At 42.8% G+C, this 26430-nt stretch overlaps 2 protein-coding genes across 15 annotated transcripts in view; one reads left to right on the top strand and one right to left on the bottom strand.

Annotated features, from left to right (window-relative positions):
- Positions 1-4017, top strand: part of Gabarapl2 (GABA type A receptor associated protein like 2) — a 38855-nt gene extending 34838 nt beyond the window's left edge. For all 3 annotated transcript variants that reach the window (XM_035442693.1, XM_035442694.1, XM_035442695.1), the window contains one exon: positions 3860-4017. Coding sequence is in view for 1 of the 3 variants with exons in the window: in XM_035442695.1 (XP_035298586.1) it covers positions 3860-3876 (17 nt within the window). In the remaining 2 variants the exon portion in view is untranslated. The remainder of the gene's footprint in view (positions 1-3859) is intronic.
- Adat1 (adenosine deaminase tRNA specific 1) lies at positions 1-26429 on the bottom strand. 12 transcript variants are annotated; one of them, XR_004769288.1, is made up of 11 exons: positions 26202-26429; positions 24042-24224; positions 23692-23760; positions 21637-21691; positions 20771-20901; positions 15684-16287; positions 12824-12969; positions 11623-11722; positions 5036-5122; positions 3620-3746; positions 226-363 (listed from the first exon to the last, which is right to left on the bottom strand). XR_004769288.1 is itself a non-coding variant. In XM_035442685.1 (11 exons), the coding sequence occupies exons 2-10, from the start codon at positions 24208-24210 to the stop codon at positions 3646-3648; spliced, it is 1515 nt and encodes a 504-aa protein (XP_035298576.1). In that variant the 5' UTR covers positions 24211-24224; positions 26223-26429; the 3' UTR covers positions 226-363; positions 3620-3645. The 12 variants fall into 12 exon arrangements, 11 of the variants coding, with proteins under 11 accessions (XP_027261860.1, XP_035298579.1, XP_027261862.1 ...); XM_035442685.1 differs by having other exon boundaries at positions 3620-3799; positions 26223-26429; XM_035442684.1 differs by having other exon boundaries at positions 3620-3799.
- Position 26430: the final 1 nt, after the last annotated feature.

Here is a 26430-nt window from a genome sequence, read left to right on the forward strand (position 1 = left end):
TTACTTTAAAAAGCATCATGTTCCAAACTTTGATGTTGTATTTGAGAACCAATGAAACATAACTCAAGGCAGATTCCAAGGTCATTATTGACAGGCCATTTTTGCAAGGAACTACTCCAATCAAGTACAGATTGATAAGGTTCCGGTTCCATCTATATGACACCAAAGAGGTGCAGCACTCTGGGAGAAGGCAGGTCAATATGAATGGTCCTGGTAGCAGCAAGAGTTCATTTAAACTGGTGGTAGTCAGGTGGGTTTCTGATCCAGGATGCAAACGATGGTTTCTTCCGGAGTGCGCTCCAGGCTTCCTGGTAGGCAGATGCAGCCTCCTTGTACTCCTGATAGGTGTCCAGCTTCTGCACCCTAATACACACATGTCATCAAGCACAGTTCTCACTGGAGTGCTCGCTCACCCTTAGAGCAACTGGACAGATTCAAACAGCAGAGCAGGAGCAGAGGAGCACTCTGTTCATTCCATAGGGAATTCATGTTAAAGCAATACATGCTTAAGCAGGTTGGAATCACAGAACACTAGTTTTGTATGGCTCCTGTACAATCAGATAAACATTTTCTTTTCTTTGTGGTGTTGGGGATCATACATGGGTTCATATATGCTAGACAGTCTCCTCCTACTATCACTGAGCTGTCTACCCCAGTCCTGACTTAAAGTTTCCACCAGAGGATCCAGAGATTAAGAACTTCCTTGGCTTTGTTTCTTATAAGAACATTAGGTGCCAGGCAGTAGTGGCGCTCTCCTTTAATCCTAGCACTTGGGAGGCAGAGGCAGGCAGATTTCTGTGAGTTTGAGACTAGCCTGGTCTACAAGAGCTAGTTCCAAGACAGCCTCCAAAGCCACAGAGAAACCCCTGTCTTGACCCCCCCAAAAGCCCCCAAAAAACAAACAAACAGAAAAACATTATGTAATATCCACCCTCTCCTGCTATATTCTGCCAATCCACACCCTTCAGTCTGACAGCTGAAAAATGCTGGACACTCTGATACTCTGAATAGTTGTAATTTGTTGTGGAATATTATTTTATGAAGTGTTATGCTGTGAAATATTTATTTAATGATGCAAAGATGTGTTGTATTCTTTTATGTTGCATTTGTTTAACTCTATGAAACTGTGTTACTCTGCCTATCTAAAACACCAGGTTGGTCTAATAAAGAGTAGAATGGCCAATAGGTAGGCAGGAGAAAGGAAAGGGTAGGCGGGGTTGCCAGCAGAGAGAATAAATAGAAGGAGAAAAAGGGAAGATTGAGGATGGAGAAAAAGGAGGAGAGCGGATGCCAGGGGCCCAAAGTTACACAGCAAGTCCTGGAGTAAGAAGTAAAGAAAGGTGTATAGGATAGAGAAAGAGAAAAGCCCAGAGGCAAAAGGTAGACAAGATACTTTATATTAAGAAAAGCTGGATAGAAATAAGCCACGCTGGGGGCTGAAGAGATGACTTAGAGGTTAAGAGCACTGGATGCTCTTCCAGAGGTCCTGAGTTTAATTCCTAGCAATCACATGGTGGCTCACAACCATCCATAATAAGATCTGATACCCTCTTCTGGCCTGCAGGCAAAACACTGCATACATAATAAACAAAAAAAATAAGAAAGAAGACAAGCTAAGGCCTGGCATTCATAAGAAAGAATAAGCCTCCATATATTTATTTGGGAGCTGGGTGGCAGACCCCCAAAGGCTAAACAGTAAATAAAAAAAGAAACAACTACAGTTATTCTTTTTGGGGGGCAGGTTTCTTTCTTTCTTTCTTTCTTTCTTTCTTTCTTTCTTTCTTTCTTTCTTTCTTTCTTTCTTTCTTTCTTTCTTTTTTTTTTGGTTTTTCCAGACAGGGTTTCTCTGTGGCTTTGGAGGCTGTCCTGGAACTAGCTCTTGTAGACCAGGCTGGTCTCGAACTCAGAGAGATCCTCCTGCCTCTGCCTCCTGAGTGCTGGGACTAAAGGCCTGCACCACCACCGCCTGGCAACTACAGTAATTCTTATGAGATTTTCTTTGGATAAGGACTGGGACTAAAATATGGGTCAGAGTCCTCTTGAGTCCTCCTCTTGACTTGGCCTTGATTTCTGCCCTGGCTCTCTAAGTCCAGTTTCAACTAGAATTCTCCTGAGTAAGTTTAAGCAAAGCTCCCTGCTCTTGTCCTTTTGTCACCTTCAATATGAATCCAGTTCTTCACTGTGGGCTAGGGACATAGCTCAGGCAGTAGGGTGCTTGCTTAGTTTACATGAACCCCTCCCTGGTTTAATCCTCAGAACTGAGTAAAGCAAGTGTGGTGGCATACTTGTGATCCCAGCACTTTCGAGGCAAAAACAGGATCAGAAAGTTCAAGGTCATCTTTGGCTATATAGCAAGTTTGAGGCTAGTCTCGGTTATATGAGACCCTATCTCAAAACCAAAACTAATAACAAGTTTTTTACTTCTACCCTTTCTATCTCATCACCCTGGCTGCCTTCAGCAGGAATCCTGTGTAGTAGGTCCACTAAGAATTCCTCTAGCCTAGCTTAGAAATCAACTTAGAAATTTTCTTTTTTGGTTTTTCGAGACAGGGTTTCTCTGTATTGCTTTGGAGGTTGTCCTGGAACTTGCTCTGTAGACCAGGCTTGCCTTGAACTCACAGAGATCTGCCTGCCTCTGCCTCCCGAGTGCTGGGATTAAGGTGTGTGCCACCAATGCCTGGCCAAGTTAGAAAGTTTTTCTATCCACAAACCACTCCAACCAACTCTGCTTCTGGCTATAAGTCTCTGCTTGTGCTTGCACTTGAGAGTTGAGCTCAGTTTCTTTCCCTACAGCATCCCCTGAATAGTTTTCTTTACCATCCTTGACAAATGTCTAAATGAGTTGTTCCTTAACTGGGTAGTGGTGGCACACACCTTCCCAGCACTCAGGAAGCAGAGGCAGGTGGATCTCTGAGTTTGAGGCCAGCCTGGTCTAAATAATTAGTTCCAGTACAGTCAGGGCTACACAGAGAAACCCTGTGTCAAAAAAAAAAAAAAAAAAGTTTTCAAGTACTTCTGCTGCACATATATCTCATTCATAGAATAATTTTTTAAAAAGATTTATTTATTTATTATGTATACAGTATTCTGCCTGCACTTATGACTGCATGCCAGAAGAGGGCAGCAGGTCTCATTACAGATGGTTGTGAGCCACCATGTGGTTGCTGGGAATTGAACTCAGGACCTCTGGAAGAGCAGTCAGTGCTCTTAACCTCTGAGCCATCTCTCCAGACCCCCAGAATAAAAATTTTAAATTAAAACTTTTATTTTATGCATGAGTGTTTTGCATACAAGTATGCAAAACATGTGCAGCATGTTTGTGCCCCAGCTCATAGGGTCCAGAAGAGGGTGTTATATCCCCTAGAACTGGAGTGAGCCACCCCTAACACCTATGGGTGTTAGGACCTGAACTCTAGACCTCTGGAGGAGGAACAAGTGCTCTTAATCACTGAGGCATCTCTTCAGCTCCACCCCCCCATAGATTTTTATCAAATAAAATTAGTTTCTGATTATCAAAACCAAGTATAAACCATGCCTGGGTCAAGCACTTTTATATGCAATATTTTTACTTATATTCTTCTTAGAGATCTTGTGATATGGCTAATGCTACTATTCTTACCATCAAATAAATAGAGACTGTGATGATTAATCTTCATTGTCAACTAGACTGGAGTTATAGTTAGAATCACCAGGGAAACCAGCTTCTGGGCATGTCCACGAGGATGTTTTCCAGGAACGTTTGACTGCTGTGGGAAGACCCACCCTGAATGTAGGCAGTGGCATACATAGGCCAGGGCCCCAGACTGAACAAAAAGGAAAAACTGCACTAACCACCAGTGTTCCTCTCTCTGCTTCCTAGTTCTGGATGCAATGTAAACAGCCACTTCATCTTCCTGCTGCTATGGATTGCACCCTCCAACTGTGAACCAAAATACATTCTCCCTTAAGCTGTATTTACCAGTGGTTTTTGTTTTGTTTTGTTTTTCTGGTTACAACAAGAAAAATAACTAATACAGAGACTTGTCTCACTAATTCAATTTTATCCTGTTTCATTCCTGGTCTTTATTATTATGAATTATTTTATGTGTAAGGTCATTTATTTTGCTTGTTTATCATGTGTATGCAGTACCTGTGAAGGCCTGAAGAGGGTGTCAGATCCCCTGGGATTTCAGTTACAGATGGTTATGAGATACCACATGGGTGCTGAGAGTTCAACTTGGGTCCTCGTCCTCAGTAAGAGTAGCCAGTGCTTTTAGCCTCTGAACCATCTCTCCAGCCCATATTTTTATTATTTTTAATTGTGTGTGTGTGTGTGTGTGTGTGTGTGTGTGTGTGTGTGTGTTCACATGAGTTTGTAAGAGTACAGTGCTGTAGAGTTCAGAGGCATCTGTATAAGAGACAATGCTTCTTGCAGTAAGTACTGATTTAAGTTTTATTTTAATCATTTTTTTTTTGTTGTTAGTAAAAAGGCAGGATCCATGAACTTGATAGCTTTAAACTGTATTTGAGTTCTGTGCTCCTGGAAAACAGGTGTAGCTTCCCAACAGAGGCCCTGGGTCCCATTGCCAGCATTATAAAGTCAGCCAATCAGTCAAATGAAAAAATGGAAAAAACAAAACAAAACAAAACAAAACCAAAAAACCCAGGCCTGTAATCCTAGCATTTGGGAGGCTGACGCAGGAGAACTGCGTATAAGTTTGAGCTTAAGCTGCCCTGCATAATGAGTTTCAGTTTCAGGCCAACCTGGGCAGTGAGACCTTATTGAAAAATAAGTAAATAAATGAGTAAGTAAGTAAAGCTAAAACCGAACTTTCCCCTTACCCCTTTGTGTTCACTGTAACAACAGCCTCTCCTCTATAACTCAGGTAAGACTCAGACACAAACCTACAAGTTCCCATTCTCTGTAAAAAGTAGTAAGTGCCCACTGGCTTGCTGAGTGGATGAGTAGTCACCTGCCAGACATATCACCATGCACAAGCCAGAACCAGAGCAGAAGTCTTTACAGACAGGAGGACAGAGGGATAGGCAGTGTCACCTGACAGAGTCTGGTTGCTTGTCTTCTGTAATGCTGCTTAGCAGCTTCTGGAATGATCTAAAGAGTTCCACCTTGCTGATTCGGGATCTGTTCAGAAAAAGAAAGAAAACATCACTGACTAATAACTAGGTGCCAGGCCACTAGCAAGACACCAGGCTTATCACAGCGCTTGGTGTGAGGGTGCCAGGTAAGTGTAGACTGACCTGAAATGTCTCATCAGTCTCCCCTCCTTTCTCCCTCTTCCCCCTCCCACTCCCCTGACAACACATCTTGCTATATTGCCCAGGCTGGTCTTGAATCATGAGCCTCGTGCCTCAGTTTCCCAAGTGTTAAGATTATAGGCATAGGTTGCCACACCCTGCCTCTCTAGAGAGATCTGTGTTGTGACTGCTGGCAAGTGACACTAACCTATTAGCCACATGACTGAGCATTTTTAGAATTAAATCCTCTGGCCCCACTCAAGCTTTCAGGGGACTACAACCCCAGATGACATAATTATTGACCTCTCAAATCCCAAGATACAACTGCCTATTAAATTCATTTTTTATTCCAAATCAGCAGAAACTCTGAAGAATGAGGTTTATTGTTATTTAAAGTTGCTATTTTGTAGATAATCTGTTAAACATCAACCGATAACAATGTACTTTCATAGAATAAATCTAATGGGGATGTGAAACATGTATATAAGGGAATTATAAAAAATAAAAATAATTTAAAATAATAAAATGAAATTATAAAGATTTATTGAGGGCTGGGCTATTGCTCAGGGTTAGAGTATTTACCTTGTACATGTATTAGGTTCTATGTTTAATCTCCAGTACTGTTAGAAAAACAAACAAACAAACAAACAAACAAAAAAACGGGCTAGGCAGATGGCTCAATGCTAAGGTGCACTTGCTACCTTGCAGAGAACCTGAGTTTGGTTCCCAGCATCCATATTAGGTGGCTCACAACTGTCTTGTTACTCCAGCTCCAGGGGATCTGGCCATGCTCTTCTGGTCTCTGCAGGCACCTGCTCTCATGTGCACACAACTCAGAAACAGAAACACACACATATACAAATAATTAAAAAAAAAAAAAACAACCTTAGAGCCGGGCGGTGGTGGCACACACCTTTAATCCCAACACTTGGGAGGCAGAGGCAGAGGCAGGCGATCTCTTGTGAGTTTGGGGCCAGCCTGGTCTACAAAGTGAGTTCCAGGACAGCCTCCAAAGCCACAGAGAAACCCTGTCTCGAAACCTGCCTCCCTCCCCCCCAAAAAAATACAAAGTGAGGCTGGGTGGTGGTGGCGTACGCCTTCAATTCCAGCACTTGGGATGCAGAGGCAGGTGGATCTCTGTGAGTTCCAGGCCAGCCTAGTCTACAGAGTGAGTTCTAGGACAGGCTTCAAAGCTATAGAGAAACTCTGTCTTGGAAAAAAAAAACAAAACAAAAAAACCAAAAAAGAACAGAATTTGTCTGGCAGGAAGTCGATAATGCAAACAGGAGTTTTATACATAACTAAGTACCAAGTGACTGCAGGTGTACCAGAAGGATGCCCAAACCTCACGGAGCTCAAAAAGTTTATTTCTCCCACCTGAATAAAGTGGCCTAGCAGAATCTATGCATCAACAACTAAAACTTCCACTGAGACCTTGCAGCTGAGACAGTCTCCTGGGACTGAAACAAGTTATATAACTAAATAATAGCACATGTTTATGTGACAGTGTTAGTCAAGCCCAGGTTAATTAATTACTACTCAGAAAATTAATACTCAAGAATAAAGTCACCTCTTAAACATTAGAGAGAACATACCCAAAGGGTAGGCACCAAGGGCAACAAAAATGTTACCTTTTCCTCTATCTAGTAATTTTATTGTAAATATGATTTTATCATTTGGCTATATGTATTTACTAATAAAATAATTAATCTCAGTCAAGACTTCCGACTGAAAAATATTTGCCTCCTGGGTGTTGGGACTAAAATCATGCACCACCAAGCCTCGTTTATTACTATTAATGAAGTATATTGGGACACTTTATTCACACAAATAAGAAGCCCCTACCATGTCACACTCTACTGCTTGGACAACAGATTCACATTAAGGCTCAACATGTTACCTCATTATTGGAAGGAGGCCTACTGGGATCTATTTACCTCCATCATGGTAGCACAATGCCAAGGCTGGTACGGAGGGAGAGTCTAATACCCTCTTGGGAACATACCTGTAAAGGTTCTCAACAGTATGTTCTCTGGAGAACCAAGAGGAAGAACTTTGAATGTTTTTCCACTTAAGTCATCTCCTCAGTAATGGTAAGATGTTGTGAGCACATACTCAGCACTCAGGGACTGAGGCAGGATCCAGACCAAAGCCTGCCTGAGCTATATCATCAGCCCCCTCCCCACTCCAAAAAAAAATGAGTTATGCCTATAAAGCAAATTAGAATCTGGGGGTACAGCTCAGTGGTAGAGTGATTGCTAGCATGTACATAGTTTGGAAATAAATCTCTTCTCTATTTGGGAACTTGCTCCAGTGAAGTAAGCCTTTCTTTTGATCTTTTTCTTTAGTTTTTTCGAGACAGGATTTCATTGTGTAGCCCTGCCTGTCCTGGAACTCACAGAGATCTGCCTGTCTCTGTCTTTAATCCTGCTGGGATTAAAGGTGTAAACCACCACCGCCTGGCAAACTATGCCTTTTGTTAAGTCTTATTCCACAGCAGAACACAGTAGCCACATGAGTAATGTCTCTATCAGGGAGAGCCACACCCAGTAGAAACTACTGAATTATCTGAGGAGTCTAAGAATCTTCCAGGTGGCTGCTGCTTTCCAAGAGACCTGGGTCCTTTTAGCTGAGAGAACCACATGCTAAGAGATTAAGCACTTCCTTATGAGCTGGATAACACTGCTGATTACTACAAAAAGAAAGCACAGGAACTTTTAGATTGTATTTTCTTGGGCTGAGCGTTGGTGGCAGACACCTTTAATCCGAGCACTTGGGTGGCAGAGGCAGGTGGATCTCTGTGAGTTTGAGGCCAGCCTGGTCTACAGAGCTAGTGCCAGGATAGGCTCCAAAGCTGCACAGAGAAACGCTGTCTCGAAAAACAAACAAGCAAACAAAAAGATTGTATTTTCTTTAGTTTATTTTAGACTTCTTTTTAAAAAATCCTTCACCTGGGAGTTGGGGGAGGGGGTGTTAATTTGATCAAAATACACTGTATGAAATTCTCAAAGAATTAATGAAAACACTATTAAAAAAATATCTAGCTGGGTATGGTGGTACACACTTTTAATCCTAGCAGTCTGGGAGGCAGAGGCAGGTGGATTTCTGAACTCAAGGCCAGCCTGGTCTACAGAGCAAGTTCTGTATTGAGATAGCCAGGGCTATATACCCATTTCCAAATGCTGTCTCCAAAAACAAAACAAAACAAAACAAAACCCCAAAACAACAGAAAAATTCCTTATTTGACATTGTCTTCCCCCATATACATAGTTGACTAGCTTAAAAAAAAAAATCTCTTGATGGGCAGTAGTGGCTCAAGCCTTTAATCCCAGTACTCGGGAGGCAGAGGCAGGTGGATCTCTGTGAGTTCAAGGCCAGCCCGGTCTACAGAGTGAGTTCCAGGACAGGCTCCAAAGCCACAGAAAATCTCTGTCTCGAAAACAAAACAAAACATCTCTCACTGAGTTGGTGAGATGGCTCAGTAGGAAAGATGCCTGTTGCTTAGACTGGTCTTGTAGAGGACCAAGTCTGCTTCCCAGCACCTGTAAACGGTGGCTCAACCTCCAAGGGATCCACCCTCTTCTGGCCTCTGTGGACATCTTAACTCAAGTGTACAGACTCACATAAAGACACAAATATAAGTAAAAACAAATAAACAAAAAACACTATTTATGATTTTATTTTCAATTCAGTGAGCTGTTTCTTGATCTTTCCAGGATATTCTAGTATATCAACTGACACAGAGGATTTTTTTTTTCTTCAGGATAAAGAGAATTAGCCTTTATAAAATGGAGTAAAAAAAAAACAAGATTCTTAAAATAAACATCTTTTATGTGATTCCTGTTATTATCCCAGTGTTTGCAAACACAGCCTTCATGCGTCTCTCACAATGCCATCTGAGATCCCCAGTTTCCCAGAGCCTCACAATGCAGCCACTAAGGGATGAGCAATGAGGAGCCTGCTTCTCCCAGCAGCTGATGATCTTAGTATAAAGTGAGCTCTAGTTCCTGCATACAATAATGTTACAAAGATCACTAGATGGTTCAAAGACAAGTCAATTTTAACAGGATGCCATTGCAAGCCAGGATATAACATCGGTCCCTTCAATCCACCCTGCAGTCTCCTTTTAATTCATACTCTCCCCCCCCCCTTTCTCAGTCTGCCTGCTGCCATCTTCCCACTATGGTGGCCATGAACTGTGAGCCTCCATTAAATGCTTCCTTCTCTAAGTTGCCTTGGTCATGGTGCTTTGTCACAGCAGTACAAATGCTAACTAAGACCGTGTCTATCCATAAAACCTCACTTTACAGGGAAAAGCACACTGCAGCCCACAGAGCAGCTGGCCTTGCCCCCAACTCACACAGACAATTGGAGACAGAGCCAGGGTTAGAACCTGAGGCACTGGAGATTACACAGGGAACAGACATACTATGACAGGAATCTAGAGAGAATCGATGCTTTTGATTCAGGAGGAATTTAGAGTTGAGCTGGGCTTTTAAAGACTCTGTGCAAAGAATAGCCCGTCCCCATTCTGAGCAAAGTAGCAAGTGGAAGCCACAGTCAGCTGAGTGGGGTCACTCCCCACAGAGCCAGAGTGCAGCAGGAAACCTGCATGCCTAATTTCCTGTGACCTCCTCTGCTCACACATCCTACTCTCAGGCTGACTACAGGTTTCCTAACAAGTACAAAAGATGGCTGGAAGCTGGGCATTGGTGGCACATGCCTTTAATCCCAGCACTCGGGAGGCAGAGGCAGGTGGATCTCTGTAAGTTCGAGGCCAGCCTGGTCTCCAGAGCGAGTGCCAGGATAGGCTCCAAAGCTACACAGAGAAACCCTGTCTTGAAAAACCAAAAAAAAAAAAAAAAAAAAAAAAAAGAAAAAAGAAAAAAGAAAAAAAAGATGGCTGGAAACAAAACAAAACAAAAACATTGAGTACATTTTTGTAACTGAATTACATAAGATTCCTTAGGTCAGATATCAAAAGTACAACCAAGTTTTGACTTCATTAAAATTAACAACATTTGTGCTTTGAAGGGCACCATAAAAAGTAAAAAAAAAAAAAAAAGGGAGCTGGAGAGATGGCTTAGTGGTTAAGAACACTGGCTGATCTTCCAAAGAATTCAGGTTCAATTCCCAGCACCCACAGGACAGTTCACAACTTTGTAACTCTAGTCCCATGGACTCTGACACCCTTTTCTAGTTTCTGGGAGCCCTGAACACACATGTTGCACAAACATACATTCAGGAAAAATACCTATACACATAAAATAAAATGAACAAAATCTTTTAAAAAACAAAAAAGTATGGTGGGCACATACCTAGGTGGACTGGATCTCTTGAGTTCAAGGCCAGCCTGGTCCATACAGACCTGAGTTTGGTCCTTGGGACCCACATGAAGGAAACAGAGAATTGAATCCCATAAAATGTCTTCTGACCTAATACATAAATTTAAATATGTAATATTTTTAATTTAAAAATTAAAAATAATGACAAACCAATTATAAAATGGGCAAGGAATGAGAAAAATATTTCTCCAAAGAAGATACACAAATGACTAGTAAGCACATAGCAAGATGCCCGTATTATTCGTCATTGGGGAAATGCAGAGTAAAACAAGAAGAGAGCACTTCATGCCTGACAGATTGACATTACAAGTGTCAGACAGGATGTAAAGCCACTGTCCTGGGACCTGTTCCTGGTAGAGCTGCTAGGAAAATGGTTCCCTCATTCCTAAAAAGCTATCCATGTGGCTACCACACGACCTGCAATTCCACTTCTATGTACATTCCTAAGAGAAATTAAAGTATACAAAAATAGGCACCCAGTTGTTCACACAAGCACCATTCATAATAGCCCAAAGCAAAACATCCCCAAAGGCCATCACTGATGAGAGGATAAGCCAAATATGACATACCTATATAGATACTACTTAGCCACACAGGAAGCAAGTACCGATCCATACTGCAGTGATATCTTGTTTATACTCTAACAAATAAAACTTGCCTGAAGATCAGAGGGGTGGAGCTAGTCACTAGTTAACCATAGAGGTCTGGAGTTCTATACAGAACTCTATGTGAGTGAGATGGCTGGGCAGAGAGAGGAAGTGACAAGGCAGAAGGAGCTCAGTCTCTTTTTGGCTAAGTGAACTGTGGAGGCATGCTAAGTGGATGAAGCAGACACAAAGAAGCACATAGTAAATGATTTCATTTATATCAAGTATCCAGAAGACAGAAATATATGGAGGAAGTAAATGAAGCAAATGAGCGATTTCTAAAGGCTAGGGAGGAGGAGCAGGCAGTTTCTTTTGGGGGAAATGAAGAAGTCTCAGAACTGGATAGGAAGGAGTGAGTTCATAGATACCATGTCCCCAGCCCCATTAAGCTGTACCTGGCCCGAGGGCTCCCGATTTCTTTCTTTGTTATTCCCTGTGGAAAGCCATTGGCAGTCACATCCAAAGGATGCTCAGGAACAGCACTCCAGCTGATAGCTACGAAGAGAGGAATCCTGGGGTTAAAATGCTTCCTACTTATAGATCAGTGCTGCCCTCAATCTTGACCAGAGAATTTTCCCTCTGCAGCGGGCAGCAATTAGTACAGACTCCTAACTGGTCACGTGTTGAGAGTAAGTATCTACTGAGTGCTCATCCTCAGTGGGGCAGTTGTATCCATCCCCACCCCCAAGGCTCAGGGAACATCAGAGGCAGAATGAAGAGGCAGAATGAATGGGAGAGCTGGAGGATGGGGAGGAGTGCTGTGAAATGTTGTTCTCTGGACACTGGATGGCTGTTGCACTCAGGAGCTTACTGTAGCTATGGTTACCTGCAAACGATCCAGCTAAGATGAGCCAACATTTCAACAGACAGCATTGATTGGACTCAGTAGTCTACAAAACAACAACAAAAATAAAACAAAAACCCCAAACCAAACCAATGAGAGAGAGAGAGAGAGAGAGAGAGAGAGAGAGAGAGAGAGAGAGAGAGAGAGAACACAAACACATAAACACATACATGAAAGAGGGAGGGTGACATGTTGGGAGTGTCTGGGGAGAGGTGGGGTCAAAATAAAAGATAAAAACCTGTTTATTTTCCCATGAATGTTACAACACTTTGACAAAAATATTTCTCTGACTCTAAAGCACCAAGAAGGTTGGATATGACATCAAAAACAAGTTGGGTCTGATGCTTGGTTCCTCAGGGTTCAATGATATCAAATGGCTTGTGATTTTTTGTTTTTTTTTTCTAAGACAGGGTTTCTCTGACTGTCTTGGAGCTGGCTCTGTAAACCAGGCTGGCTTTGAACTCAGAGATCCGCCTGCCTCTGCCTCCCGAGTGCTGGGATTAAAGGTGTGCCCCACCAATGCCTGGTGCTAAATATAATTTCTTAATTCTCATAATAGCCATGACAAACAATACTCTTGTAATCTGAAAATAAAGAAGGCAAGACAGGGTAACTAACCTGGCCAGGATCTCACAGGGCATGCACTTACCCTTATGTGAGTGTCTTCCAAGGAACACACTGGAGTTACCAGTGTCCTCCTAGGACAGTCTGTCAAAGAAGTGACTCCAGGTCAACTAACGTGAATCCCTTACCTGCCCCACAAGGAACGAGCCGGCCTGGTATGTCAGCTCTTTGCATTTGCACTGCACAGCGGCTCTGTTCAAACAGTAAACTCGACTGCTCTATTTTCAATTCAGGAACTCCAAAGCCTCTGGGTAAAGCCAAGACCTCCTGACACCTAAATATGGGGAAAATGCATTTAGTTCAGATGTACCTAGAGAAGAGGACTCATCATCCCTAAGCCTTAGGAGAGACAAAGGTCCTAGGAACCGAGTGAATCTATGTGTTTACTTATTGAAGGGGAGAGAAGAATGCCAGGATACCACATAGGAAGAACCTTTAATTTTATTATTTATTTATTTGTTTGTTTGTTTTGCAAGACAGGGTTTCTCTGTGTAGCCTATCCTGGCACTTGCTCTGTACACCAGGCTGGCTTTGAACTCACAGAGATCCACCTGCCTCTGCCTCCCGAGTGCTGGGATTAAAGGAGTGCACCACCAACACCCAGCCTTTATTATTTATTTATTTGAGACAGGATCCCATTTAGCCTGGAGTGGTCCCAAACCTGAAATACAGCAGAGGATGACCTTAAAATTCTGATCCCTCTGCCTCTACCTCCTGAGTGCTGCAATAACAGGTGGACACTATGACCCTCCCCTTGGATGTCCTTGGATGTCCTTATGAGGTGCTGGGGATCAAGCAGAGAGCTTTATGCCTGCTAGCAAGCAGTTACTACCAACTGAGCTATATCCCCAACCCCAGCAGGAATTCTATGGCTTGAAAAAGATTGCACCTTACCAGGTCTGAAGGCATAACTAAAAACTGAGTTAATACCCACCAGTTGTGTCAGAAATCTCAAGTGTCATTCTTCACTTGAGAAACTTAAACTTTACCTTGTTCATACAGGCTTCCTAAGAAATACTTTAAACATACCCAAAACTAAAATCACCCCATACTGTAAGTTGGCTCCCGGCTCCCCTGAACAAGCCAGGTGTTCATATGATGCAAATTCAATGCACAGATAGGAACTTCCAATCTCAGAAACTTTATAACCATTATCAGCCTTCACTACTCTCCATTCCCCTTTCCAGGCCCTGGCAACCACCAACCCACCACGGATCTCTATGTACTTGTCTTTTGTGGTTATTTCACATCAAACATGCATGGCTTATTTCGCTTACTGCCGTTTTTAATGTTTCACTCACCCTGTGGCATATTTCATACTAGTCCCCCCCCTACCCCAGCACACTAGTCTTTTTCTTTTAAATGGAACTCATGTAGCCTTGACCTTAATGTAACTTCTGATCCTACAATCCAAGTGTTGGGATTACAGGCTGAGTGCCACCATGTTTGGTACTCCAATCCTTTCTGAAATGAACAGTATTTGCTTATTTGTTTGAATACACTGATTTTCTTTCCTTTCCCCCTTTTCTTTTCTTCCTTTCTTTTTCTTTTCTTTTTTTTTTTTTTTTTTTTTTTTTTGAGACAAGGTTTCTCTGTGTAACAGAGAAACAGTTCCCGGCTGTTCTGGAACTCACTTTGTAGCCTAGGCTGGCCTTGAAGCTCACACAGATCCAACTGCATCTGACACCCAAGTGCGGAGAATAAAGACCTGAACTGTTACACCCAGAGATACACTGTGTCTCCACACTGATAAGCATTTGGGCTGCTTTTGTCTGGGGCTGCTTCCAGCATGCTGCCTATAAATGCCTGTGTGTATGTTTTTGTGGGAATGTACATTTTCACTTCTCTTGGGTGCCTGCCTAGGAGTGGGAACACTAGGCTCTGTCTGGGGTGTCACTTTTGGAATCTGCTTCCCAGGCTTTTATGTCCCCATGATACCTCTCTAACCCTCATTTACTATAACACACACCAGAGTGGTCATGTGTACAGCCATCCTTGTTTATCTTTTTTTTGAGACAGGGTCTTTGTTTATTTTGCCAAGTTTTAGAATCTTGCTATGAAGCCCAGACTGGTCTTGAACTCAGAGCCCCCTTTCAGCTTTCTGAATATTGGAATTAAAACTAATACTTGTTTTTTTTGTTTTGTTTTTTTGAGACAGCTTTTCTCTGTGTAACCCTGGCTGTCCTGGAACTCATTATGTAGATCAGGCTGGTCTCAAATTCACAGAGATACTTAGTTTTTTTTTTTTTTTTTTTTTTTTTTTTTTTTTTTTTTTTAATAATGGCAACTATACTCTATACTGTTTCTTGTTTGCTTGCCTGCTTTTTTCTTTTTGAGACTGGATTCATGTACCCTAGGCTGGCCTCATACTCCCTATGTAGCTAAGGGTAACCTTGAACTTCTGATCTTCCTGCTTCCTCTTCCCAAATGCTAAGATTAGAAGTCTATGCCTTCATGGTCAGTTTTATGCAGTGCTGAGATTCAACCTAGGATTTCATTCAAATTAGGTAAGCACTCTTTCAACTGAGATACATTCCCCAGCCCTGGCAATTATTCTGCTTACTGTAGAAGTACACAGTAGAAAAATGATAATGTACAGCATTAACAAAGAAGAAAAACAGCCCACAACACCATGACTCAGAGATAATTATCGATACACAGCCTCCTACAGCTTTTGGTGCACATACATATTTTAAGACCATGATGGAGCTCACTTCATCTTCTAAATTGCTCTTTAAACATCATAAACATCTTTATACATTAAATATTCATCAGTACTATTTTTAACAAAAGAAATCACTTAATTTCCAACTGCAGAGCATTTCTGGTTTCCTTTTCTTTTTAGTTACTGTATATACTAAACCTAAGACTTACACTTCTTAATTATTTCTTTAGAAAAAAATGCCAAGATGTGTAACTGCTGAGTCCAGGGTGGGGACTCCTTTGGTTCTTTGCATACCTTCTACTGCCCGCCCCACTGCCTCTCACCTGCCAGTCAATGCTCTCCTCATGGCTTCCTGGCTGTATGGGCACTTCCCAATGACCACAGCAGACAGGTAGATAGGCTCTTCCAGGAAGTGCATTAGCAGTGCACCCTGGCATCCAAGGACATTCCACCTTGCCATCTTGTCACTGCAGGACATGGAGCATGTCCTGTCTCCCCTGCCGGGCTTTACACGAAGCAGCCCCACCTGGTGGTAGGCAGCCCCTGGCTTTCTCAAGTCTCCAGTTTCTCCAGGAACACACTTGGCTCCTGTTCTATACACATCCACCACTTTGAAACTACCTGGAGCTATTCCATTGGCAGTGTCCAGTTCTTCCTTGGTAAGATTGGAGCTGCTGACATCTGGTTTGATTGAACCACTTTCCTGTGTCTCATGGTGAGCTATGGAGTTGGACAGTGTCATGGCAGGAGTTCCAAGCCTCATCTTTTTGGCTACAGAACTGCCAGGGTCTTCACAATCCCTTTTATTTTTGGAATCCTCTAGATTGTTACTCTTTTCTACAGGTGAGTTGATGGCCCAATTTCTGATGACAGGACAGCAAGGTTGTTCTTCAAACTCAAGCATTGGAATGATGGAGGCATCCCCACCTGCATGAGAAGGAACACTTCACCAGTAATTCTCAGAATGAGCCTTCCCAACCCGTGAAACTAATGTCCCTTACGAATTAGAAATGCAAATTATGAGGCTGGAGAGATAGCTCAGTGGTTGAGTGATTGCCCTAACATGCAACATGCAATGAGTTCAATCCTCAACTGTGTGTGTGTGTGTGTGTGTGTGTGTGTGTGTGTGTGTGTGTGTGTGTTTGTGTAATGGACATGCTGAATCATAAACTCTGGAGGTAGAGCCCAGAACTCTGATTTACTAAACTGAGTAGGCCATTCTGAATCATGGCCTCAAACTGAGGTCAATTTGTTTTCCCTGCTGAGCTGAGATGAATAAAGAGGCAGATTGGTGATAAGGTTAGTGGTAGATCATAGATAATGAGCATAAAGCCCAGCCTTGACTGCAACCACCTTTAAAAAAGAAACAAACACAAAACCAAAAACCACACACACATACACACACACACACACACACACACACACACACACACACACGCAGGCACGCAGGTATGTACATACTGTGGTACATGTATGGAGGTTAAAAAACAGCTGCAGATGTTGGTACTCACTTTCCTCTTTGTGTGACCTGGGATCTTATTCCCTGCTACATATGCCAGCAATCCATTTGATCGTTAAGTGCTAAAATTACAGATGCTAGTGTGCTAGTGTGTCTGGCTTTATGAGGGTTCTAGGAATTCAAACTTAGGTTGAATGCTTGTATGGCAAGCACTTTACACATGAGACCTCCACAGACACTCTTCTTTTTTCAATACTTAATTAACATTAGAGCTGGAGAGATGGCTCAGAGGTTAAGAGAGAGCACTTGCTGTTCTTCTGTGGGTCCAGGATCAGTTCGAAGCACCCATGTCAGGTAAATTATAACCTCCTATAATTCTAGTTTCAGGGGGTCTGACACCCCTGGTCTTTGCTGGCACTTGCATGAAAGTGGTACACATAAACTCACATAAGCACACACATATTCACATATAACAGTAAGTAAATACATCTTAAAAAATTAACTAGATATGCATATATAAACAAACAAACAAAATCCCATGCATGTGCTAAAGTTCTAATAAAAATTGCTGAGGTCAGCCAGGCAGTGATGGTACACGCCTTTAATTGCAGCACTTGGGAAGCAGAGGCAAGTGGATCTCTGTGAGTTTGAGGTCAGCTTGGTCTACAGAGCGAGTTCTAGGAGAGCCAGGGCTACACAGAAAAATCCTGTATTGAAAAACCAAACCAAACCAAACCAAAACAAAACAAAACAAAACAAAAGCCCCAAAACAAAACCTGTTGAGGTCTTGATGAAACCTCTTTCCTAGAGTTAAAACTTCTTGATGAATTAAGGAAAACTGAATATTTAAAAAAAGGTCTCAGGTCATTTCTACCACAAACACTGGTTTAGACCGGGGTTTCCCAATCTCCACACTCATGAAATTTTTTTTCTCTTTTGAGACAAGACCTCCTGTAACTCAGACTGGCTTCAAACTCCCTATTAGATGAGGATGGCCTCAGATTCCTGAACCTCCTGCCCCTGCCTCCTAAGTCCTGGGATCACAGTGTTTCACCATGCCTGGGTACAATCAAACTGTGAGTCAGGTAATTATTTGCCATGGAGGTGATCTTGTATGACAGCCGCTATGATAGTCTCTGGACATGTGTGGAGGTCAAAGGACAACAAGTGTTTCCAGAGCCAGTCTGGCTGCACACACATGTAATTACAACACATGGGAGTTGGAGTGAAACTATCCTCAGCTAAGAACTACAGTTTTAAGGGAAGTCTTTTAAAACAGGCATTTTTAAAATGTGTGTTTGTCTCACATTCACGTGTGCAGGTGTCTACAGAGGCCAGAAGAGGAGGGTCTTGGATTCCATGAAATGGGATTTATAGGCAGTTTTGAGCTGTTCAACATGGGTGCTGGGAACTGAACACATGCTCTCTAGAAGAGCAGTAAGTGTCCTTCCTTAACCATTGAGCCACCTCTCTTGCCTTGGACAAAGACTTGTTTATTGAAGTTGGAGATTACAACCAAATCTTACCCATACTGGGCAAGCACTCTACCAGCCTTCGAACTACTGATTTGCAATGAGAAAAGTTTCTCAAGGGCATTTTGTAGACTGGTATGCTGTAAAATGCCTTGGAAAACAGTACTGACTTATTTCATGGCTGAACAAATTTGACAAACATTCTTCAAAATCATCATAGGGATTTTATGCTGTATAGTACCTCAGTAATTCCCCCACCCCACACAAAAACTGCAAAGTTCAGTCCACACCAGTGTTTCCAAAACCTCCAGTGCTTCCCTTTGCTGGTTTATAGACGTCTGATCTCTTCTGTGCCCACGGGAACAAAAGAAAATCCGAGGTCAGGGGAAAGCACAGCACTCCCTTGAGAAGGGAGTTATTTCTTCAAACACTAATCCAATGTGTGTTGCTTTTTCAATGTGGAAAGAATATACTTTTAGTCATTATAACCAAAGAGTGGGAAAGGCAAGAGAGATACAGAAGGAGAAATGTCACATGAGAGGCTGCCTGGCTGACTTCCAGAGACCTTACAAGGTGACAGCAACTTTGCAGAATTCACTGGGGTCCACCTCCTACTCTGTAGGCTCAGAGATGTGATCTCGACAGAAAGCCTGAATACAAGAGGCTGACTCACACTAATAAAACACAAAAGTAAGAATCTAAAGTAGCTAACCAAGACACTTAATTCTAATAGTAATAAGAAGTAAATGTCAAGGGAGCCAGAGAGTCACATTTGCTAGGCAGTGTGCTTCCTTCCTACAGATAAACCACGGGTGGGGTGGGGGTGGGGTACCACATTGTAAAAGATTACTCATGAGCGAAGGGAGTTATATCAGTGATTGAAGATTTTTTCCAGCAAAACAATTTCCAGAGTTTTTAAGATTAATGGAGGGTTGCCAACTTATTTAAGATCTTTAAAAACAAAAAGCCAATTACCGAAATTAACAAAGAGAGAGCCTATACCCACTCCACAGCTTTTCTTTCTCCCACTTCTTAGCACACAGTGCCATCATTTTTTCCAAAGCCCTAAGGAGACACCTGGAAGTCATCTTTGCCTCCCCCTCCTCCTTCACAATTATGAAGTCCGAGCAATTGCCCTCCTAAATCTCTCTTACATCCACTCAGTTGTCTATTGCTCATTAATGACCTCTACCCTCCCCCAAACCATCCCTGTCACTTAAAAACAAAAAACCTCTCACAACCTTTACTTTTGAAGTATCTACTACACAGTCTTGATTCTCCTTGCTTTGCAGATGCTCACAGATCAGCAGTACATCCCTGAGCCCCCTGGTCGGTGTCATTTGTTAGAGGGCTGGCACCCTGGAGATATTGTCCAGGTCTTTACTCACCTTAAGCAAGCACATTACCACTGGACTCTCTCCCCAGTCCCTTATTCATTGCTTTATACTTAGTATGCTCTGTTGTGTCTGAGTAATAAATACCTGGTCATGACAGACATGGTGGCACACTCCTGTAACCTTGAGCGTTCAAGGCAAGATAGACTAACAGCAAGACCATCTTAAAAAATACAAAATCTCCATGGTGTGTGGAGCATGCCTACATTACCAGTACTTGGGAGACCAAGGTGGGAAGTTTGCTGAAGGTCAAGGCCAACGTGAGCTACATATTAAGTTCAAGGCCAGCCAGGACAACTTAGCAAAGCCTGTCTCACTGGCCAGTGACATGGCTCAGGATGTAACGGTGCTTGCTGCCGAGCCTGATTAGTTCCACCTTTAGTCCCACCTAGTGGAAGCAGAGGGTTAACTACTACAAGTTGTCCTCTGACCTCCACATATATACAGTGGCACATGTACATACACACAGTCTCTCTCTAAATATACAAATTAAAAAAATCTGTCTCCAATGAATAGATGAATGAATGAAATGGGCTTTAGGATAAGTTACTATGGTAAGTCTTTGGGCTTTTTTTGAGCCCCATTAATTATGATGTACTTTGTAGGGTTAAACCTTAAGCTGCCCAATCTTGACTTTGAGAATTAACAGTATGAGACTCCACACCTCCCTATATCTGCTTTCTGCTCTCCACCAGTAGAAAAGTGAATATATATATATATATATATATATATATATATATATTATATATATCACTACCATTAGTTATAGCTATGTTCAGCCAGAAGTTTTTTGAAGAAATATCTCTATGAGCAAGATAAGCATAAGAGGGCTGGAGAGATGGCTCAGAGGTTAAGAGCACTGCTTATTCTTCCAGAGGTCCTGAGTTCAATTCCCAGAAACCACAGGGTGGCTCACAACCATCTACAATGAGATCTGCTGCCCTCTTCTGTCGTGCAGACATACTTGCAGGCAGAACACTGTTTACATACTAAATAAATCTTTAAAAAATATATAAGCATAAAATATATATATGCATAAGAAAGCAATCAATGTAACATTACTCCTAAGGCTTGACTATACTTACAGGGTGTGTGGCTAGAGAAAAACACAAAAGACAGGTCAGGTCTGAGCTTCCACAGTCCTCTTTGAGTCCCTGGCACAAAGACACTATCTTCTTTCAGGACGGCTGCCAAATGGAGCTGATGGAGAAGGTATCTGAGGGTTGCAAGAGAACAGATGTAGCTCCGGTTACTTTACATACAAACTGAGGGCCTAGCATATGCAACACCCTTGGCTTGACTCCCAGCACCATCAAATTAGTTAAATGGAGGGAAAAGAATAAACAAATTTCTGGGTTAAAGAGAGCTCTCTGGCTGGGTGATTAAAGGAAAGGATTACAGTTGAACAACGAGACTGGTAGTGATCTGGCATCATGGTGTCAGAAATGAGTCCTTTGTAAGGGTCAGGAAGATCTCAGGCTTTGCCCTGGACCCACTGAAATCAGCCATCTTGTCCACTCCCATCCTGTGCTGGGGTTTGAACCCAGAGGCCTGATGTGCTAGGCAAGAGCTCCATTACTAAGCTTACACCCTGCCACCAGAAACCTGGAGTTTTCTGTTTGTTTTGTTTTTTGTCAAGACAGGATTTCTCTGTATAAAAGCCTTGGCTGTCCTGGAACTTGCTTTGCAGACCAGGCTGGACTCAAACTCACAGAGATCCACTTGCCTCTGCCTCCCAAGTGCTGAGATTAAAGGCGTGCAAAACCACACCTGACAAGAAACCTGAGTTTAAACAGGTGATTCTAAGACATTCTCAAGAATCACAAATATGGAATCTGGTATTTCAGAGTGATGCAATCTACATTAGCTTTGAGCTTATTAGAAATCAAACCCCACCCCCCAGACATGTTCAACCAAGACTCTTTGTCGAGGGGCGGGGGTATGTCTTTACCTCTGGAAACTCCTTCTGGCTATGATCTCAGCATGGCTGTCATTGAGGATGTCTCCTATGGCAAAGACAGGAGATATGGAATGAATGAGGCCTGGGATCTGGAGAGGCTGGCAGAAAATAGCAGTACCCCGCCAGCACTCAGGATGGCCATGTTATCTCCAGGAGGGCTTTGTGAGAAAGTGTCACAGTCATTAGTGGCGATGTACTTGCAGCTTGAGTTTCTCAACATTTGGGACCATAAAATTCTTTGTTGTAGGGGGAAAGCCTATAAAATATAGGACAAGGGGTGTGTGGTGGTACATGTCTTTAATCCCAGCACTCAGGAGGCATAGGCTGGTGGATCGTTATGAGCTCAAGGCCAGAGTAGTCTACACAGTGAGTTCCAGGTCAGTCAGAGGTACATAGAGAGACTCTGTCTCAAACTCTCAAACACACACACACACACACACACACACACACACACACACACACACTTATTCTCTCTCTCTCTCTCTCTCTCTCTCTCTCTCTCTCTCTCTCTCTCTCTCCCTCTCTCTCTCTCTCTCCATAGAGAGACCCTGTACAGGACCCTTTATCCAGAAGATGCCAAGAATACACCATCCCATGTGGTGATGACCAAAAATACTTCTGGACAATGCCAAAGGTACCTTAGGTACAAAATTGCTATTGGGTGCTGGATCCATGGTAGTGCTTGTAGTTCCTGGCTTAGGCAGGGATACTGTGAATTTGAGGCCAGTCTGAACAACATAGCAAGTTCTAGATGAACCTGGGCTACATATTGAGATCCTATCTCAAAATGGTAAACAAACAAACAAAAACAAAATAGACCAAACAAAACAAGAACTATCTCTAGTTGAGATGTATTTTTTAAATGATTAGGGATTGAATCTAGTACCTTATGCAGCTAGGCAAGTGCATTGCCCCTGAGCTATATCCTCAGATTCTTTTGATTTTTTTTAAAAAAGGTTATCTTATTACATTTTCATTATTTAATTTGTATATATGTGCCATGATGTATGCACATGTGACACAATATGCCTGTGGATAGAGATCAGAGGAAATTCAAAGCAGTCATTTTTCTCTTTTTACCATGTGGGTCCTGGGAATCAAACTTGGCGGTGACAGTCAAGATCTCCCAGTACAGCTCTGGCTGGGGTGGGCTTATCCACAGAGATCCACCAGTCTCTGTCTCCCAAATGCTGGGCTTAAAGGCATGAACCACCAACTCTGACTATTTATGTACTTATTTATTGAGCAGGCTTTCTTTGTATAACTCTGGCTGTCCTGGAACTAGTTCTATAGGACCAGGCAGGCCTTGAACTCAGAGATCCACCTGCCTCTGCCTCCTGAGTGCTGGGATGACATGGAGATTCACTAAGCTGGTTAAGCTCTTCAACTCTATCTGTAGCCGAAGGGATTGCAGGCTTTTGCCCCCTGGCTACAGAAATCCTCCGTCTGTAAATCAGGGATGGAGATACCTTATGCCATGGTATTGTATTCATGCTTATGGTGACACATCTCCATAATGGGTCTGAGACAGTTCCCTCATTTACGGGAGATGTAGCATGGAGAATGGGACTTCCACATTCTTGTTGATACCAAAGGTCTATTTAATTCAAGATTGCTTTGTGGGGCTTCAGAAGCTACTCCGGCTGCTTCCTACCAGCTGCTAAGTCTTAATCCCTCTAGATAGAATATGGAACTACTAAACCCTGGGAACCTTTGATTTAAACATGAAAATACTCGCTGACTTTGGCTTTCAGAAGCATGTTCCCTATGTTTTTGCACTGATTTGGATCTCCCCCATCTCCTATGCTACTCTTTAACTTCTTGCCACAGCCTCTGGATTGTGTTGGGATTACAGGTGTGCACCACCAAGTTCAGCTCTGAACTTTCATTTTAAAAAATGGACAGTCTTCCAATTGGCAGGACAATCTATAGGAAATGAGGGGTCAGCCACTCCAACCAGCATGGTCCCGTTTTGTTGACAAGGGGACTACAGGTCAGCATGGACGCAGGCACAGAGGTAACCTTTGAGAGCCCCTCCTTGCTTACCGCTCTTCCTCATCTTGGACTGGCCTATACATTTCGTTCCTGTTCCCATTGAGACAACTTCCTTTGTCACTGAGAGGAAAAAAAAAAAAAAGAAAGAAATCATTAACTGAACTCTCAGAGGCCCAACGATTCCTAATGTTAAGGTTTAATAAGTCCACATGTCTCCTTTCCCCAGAGGACTCCCACAGGTGGACTCAACCAGGAGTGCAGTTCCCTTGGGATGGTTTGCCACCACCAGGAGTAGTGCGCCACTTGGTGGAGATAATGGGAAACACCTAACACCATAGTTCACATCCTGTGCAGCACTGTCTGAACAGTCTATGGTTGCTGACAGGGAGAAAAGGTCTCACCTGGCACTTCCTTATCAGTGGCGTCACAAACTTGGTTAGCTGGAGACTGTATCTTCACCACGGCTGCCAGCAAAGTCCATTCACGGTTTGGCTCAGGCTTCCCCTGCTTGGGCAGTTTGACACTATAGTGTGCATAGCACAATTGAGCAATTTCATCTGCTGTCCACATAGTTGGAGCTGGAGCTGAGGACATGAAAAAAGCCAAAACTATCAGAATAGAAAGGAAAAGCAGTATGCTTCAGCAGACTCGAATGTAGCCGAAGAGTGCTCAGACTAAGGCTCATTTTTTTCCTACCAATCTCCCTTCCCCCACATCTTTAATAAAGAGAGAGTCACAACTCCCACAAGACATGTTATTGCTTCAAGATTAAAACAAGTTATGCTGTAACAGTTAATGAATCTGGATTTACTATGTTTTACACTGTCCTTTCAAATGTCACGCTTTGGGCAGATCTTCACCCTACAAAGTTACTTTCTGGACAATGTTCTTTTCCTCCTTTTTCCCCAACAGAAGAGTCAATCTACCTCACTCCAGCAAATTTCCGAAGTCTCTCACTGATGTTTTCACAATGGTTGTACTTAAGGGTGTGGGCATAGAGTTGTACTTTCTAGGTTTCAATTCCAGATTTACCAGATTAACTTTGTGATTATTGGGTAGATTAATTTTCACATCTGTTAAGACATGGATAATAGTTGGGCAGTGGTGGTGCACGCCTTTAAGCCCAGCACTCAGGAGGCAGAGGCAGGCAGATCTCTTAGTTCAAGGCCAGCCTGGTCTACAGAGTTAGTTCCAGGGGGCACCCAATGCTACACAGAGAAACTTGAAAAACAAAAACAAGACCCAGAAAAAAACATGATAATAAATAGGACTTAACCTTTTTTCTTTTTAAAAATAGGGTTTCTCTGTGTAACAGCCATGGTTGTCCTGGAACTAGCTCTGTAGACCAGGCTGGCTTCAAACTCACAGAGATCTACCTGTCACTTCAAACCCCCCTCCCCGACCCCAGGAGTGCTGGGATTAAAGGTGTGTGTCTCTACCACCTGGCTAGTATTTAGCATACTTTATAAACACAAAAGCAAATGTCTTTAACAATGTTGAATGTGATTAACATTACAAAAATACATCAAGTGGTGATCTGGGAAATTTGAGTTGGTGGGGGAGAGTAAGGATTGTAATGGGCACATAAGCCATTTATATAAAAACAAACAAAACATTAAGTGGATCATATCTTTTAGGCCCGAGACATTTGCAGAAAGGCTCCCACTCTTGGCTGTTAGTGCTCAGTGGATATATCTTTACTTCACCTGATTATATGAGCTCATATGATGGATAGACATAGCAGAGCATTTGTAGCATAAACAATAGAGTAGTTTTTACTGAGCTCAGATGTGATGTTTCTGCAAAGTATTTCTACAATTTCTGCAAGATGCAGGCCCATTTTTGCGGAAATGGTAATAATTATTCTGGCAGAGACTGACAGTTAAAGTCTAACGCAGAGAGGTCTTATATTTTTCTTTTTCCTTCCTTCCTTCCTTCCTTCCTTCCTTCCTTCCTTCCTTCCTTCCTTCCTTCCTTCCTTCCTTCCTTCCTTTCTTTCTTCCTTTTTTTTTTTACGAGATAGGGCTTCTCTATGTAGCTTTGGAGACTGTCCTGGAACTAGCTCTTGTAGACTAGGCAGATATGGAACTTCGCCCGCCTCTGCCTCCCAATCGAGACAGGGTTTCTCTGTGTTAACAGTCCTGGCTGTCCTGGAACTCACTTTGTAGACCTGCCTGCCCCTGTCTCCCAAGTGCTGGGAAAGTCTTGTATTTCTAGGAATATAAACATGAGAGATCCTAGAATCCTTTGTTCCAGGAAGGCAGCACAGAACAGTTTATTTTATGGAGTTAGAAACCTGCCATCATCGTGCAATTAAATCAGAGGCACATATTACAAATTACAAAAACCAAGGGGAAGGGAGCAGCCCAAACTACATCACGTCATCTAGGCAGCCGACTGAAGGACCACGCACGCGGTAGCTGAATGTTTCGATATTCTGGGTCCGCTGTAATTCTTGTCTACAACTCCCATTTAAAGACCTTGAAAAATTCCTTCATACGAAGCAACTCAAATAGGCAATTCTTTGACAAATAACAATCGCAAAAAGCTGAAAAACCCACTTCTTTTCCCACTCTTCCTACCCCGAGGAGGGGTTCCGCGGGACAGGAGCGCCTAGGAGGACCGTAAGACCCCTCCCCGTGGGAACAGAGGTCACGTGTCCTCACAGCCTCTTCCCACACGAGGCCAGCTGTGTAGACCTGGCCCCGAGATCCCGTTATCCACGCGCCACAGCCCACGCCTCCACACGAACAACCAGCTAGCGCCACAGAACCCGGTTGTGCGGCGGAA

This window comes from Cricetulus griseus, chromosome 3, assembly GCF_003668045.3.
Source record: "Cricetulus griseus strain 17A/GY chromosome 3, alternate assembly CriGri-PICRH-1.0, whole genome shotgun sequence".
Lineage (NCBI taxonomy): Eukaryota > Metazoa > Chordata > Mammalia > Rodentia > Cricetidae > Cricetulus > Cricetulus griseus.